Genomic DNA, 1,593 nt, shown 5'->3' with positions numbered 1-1,593 from the left:
TGTAAAAGGAGCTCTGGGTATAGTGGTTAAAGTGTTGGCTGCTAATTAAAAGATTGGTGGTTTGAACTCATCAGCCACTCCGCTGGAGAATGATGAGGCAGTTTGCTTCCATAAACTTTTATAGCCTTGGAAACTATAGGGTGGTTCTACTCTGTCCAAGAAAGGGTCTCTATCAGTCGGAATTGATTCGATGGCAGTGGGTTTTAATACCCGATCTGTGTCAGTAGAACTGTGCTCCATAGGGTTTTCAGTGGCTGAGTTTTCAGAAGTAGATCTCCAGGCCTTTACAGTTTGGGGTGTCACCTGCAATTACTCTGGTCACATGCAAGGATGTTTTTTCTTTATTCTTAATATTGCCTTTTTCACTCAACAATATATCTTGGGGAAAACTCAGTACAAACAAAAGACGGCTCATTCTTTTTAAAAATTCCAGTTTCATTGTACTACTACTATTATTTCAACCTGATACTGTTGTTTATACTTCAGCATTGATAAGGCAATGAAATGAGTAAATAGATTCTGGAGTAGTCAGGAATGTCATCCAGCAGTGAAAGTAAATGCACTTCATTTGCATGTATCTGCATGAGGGAATCTCAAAAGACCTGTGGTTGAGCAGGACTCATCCTTCTATCTTTGGAGTTTTGAGTTTTGTAGTTTGTATGTATTCAAAATAGATGAATCCTTTAGGACCAGTAGGGGTTTAGATCATACCTGATTTTGGTAAATATCAATTATGTGTTTGTTTCTTTTGCTTTGCTGATTTGTATTGTAAATGTAGATTTACCAGGGTGCCATGGTTTTGAATCTTAGGAGATATATGCCCCATGGATTAAAAACTTGGTCATAATCGACACTTGTCTGGGGGGCAGGGACATTCGTTTTCACTTCTCCTTGATAGTTTATTTGGAAACTTGATAAATTACTATATTCATGGAAAAGAAACCCTTTAGATTGTTGCTATTTACTAATTGCTGATCTCTTTTATGCTTTAAATTGTAGATTGCCCTCTTAGACTCCCCTACAGCTTTAAGTATGGAGGAAAAACTTCAGCAGAATGAAGCAAGAGTAAGTGATACTTTTTGACTTTTAAATCATAACTTTCACTATTTGTTATGGATTGACTTGTGTCCCCCAAAAATATGTAATGTAAATTCTACCCCCCCCATACCATCAATGGTTGTAATCCTGTTTGGGAATGGGCTTTTTTTGTTATGTTGATGGGGCAACAGTACTAGTGTTGGATGTGCCTTTAGGCGTTTTCTTCTGAGATACAAAAAACCAGATTAAGCAGTCTGCCAGCATAGAGGGGGTAATAGATTCAAACCACATGATTGCCATGGAATTTAGGAATAGAAAAGACCTTTCGCCATGCTGGACAGAGAGAGAGAGGGACAACTTTCCCCTAGAGTTGGCACCCTGAATTCAAACTTCTGGTGCCCTAGATTGTGAGAAAATAAGTTTATGTTCATAGAGCCACCTGCTTGTAGTTTTCTGTTGTGGTACCACTACATAATGAAGGCACTTATTTTAAGTACATGCTTTTTAGTGCTTTTGTTTAAGACTCATTTTTTTCAGTTTTTTTTTTTTTTTTTT

General features: G+C 37.5%; 1 protein-coding gene across 1 annotated transcript in view; it reads left to right on the top strand.

Moving 5' to 3' along the window:
* Window positions 1–1,593, top strand: part of KIF16B (kinesin family member 16B) — a 640,246-nt gene that overhangs the window by 146,990 nt on the left and 491,663 nt on the right. The window contains exon 10 of the mRNA XM_007946387.2: window positions 1,000–1,065. Coding sequence (XP_007944578.2) covers window positions 1,000–1,065 — 66 coding nt within the window. The remainder of the gene's footprint in view (window positions 1–999; window positions 1,066–1,593) is intronic.

The sequence above is a fragment of the Orycteropus afer genome, unplaced genomic scaffold (genome assembly GCF_000298275.1).
Source record: "Orycteropus afer afer isolate SDZICR_OR568_19922 unplaced genomic scaffold, OryAfe1.0 scaffold00158, whole genome shotgun sequence".
Taxonomy (NCBI): Eukaryota; Metazoa; Chordata; class Mammalia; order Tubulidentata; family Orycteropodidae; genus Orycteropus; species Orycteropus afer.
The sequence above is the reverse complement of the archived record's forward strand: the minus strand, read 5'-3'. Positions and strand labels throughout refer to the sequence as shown.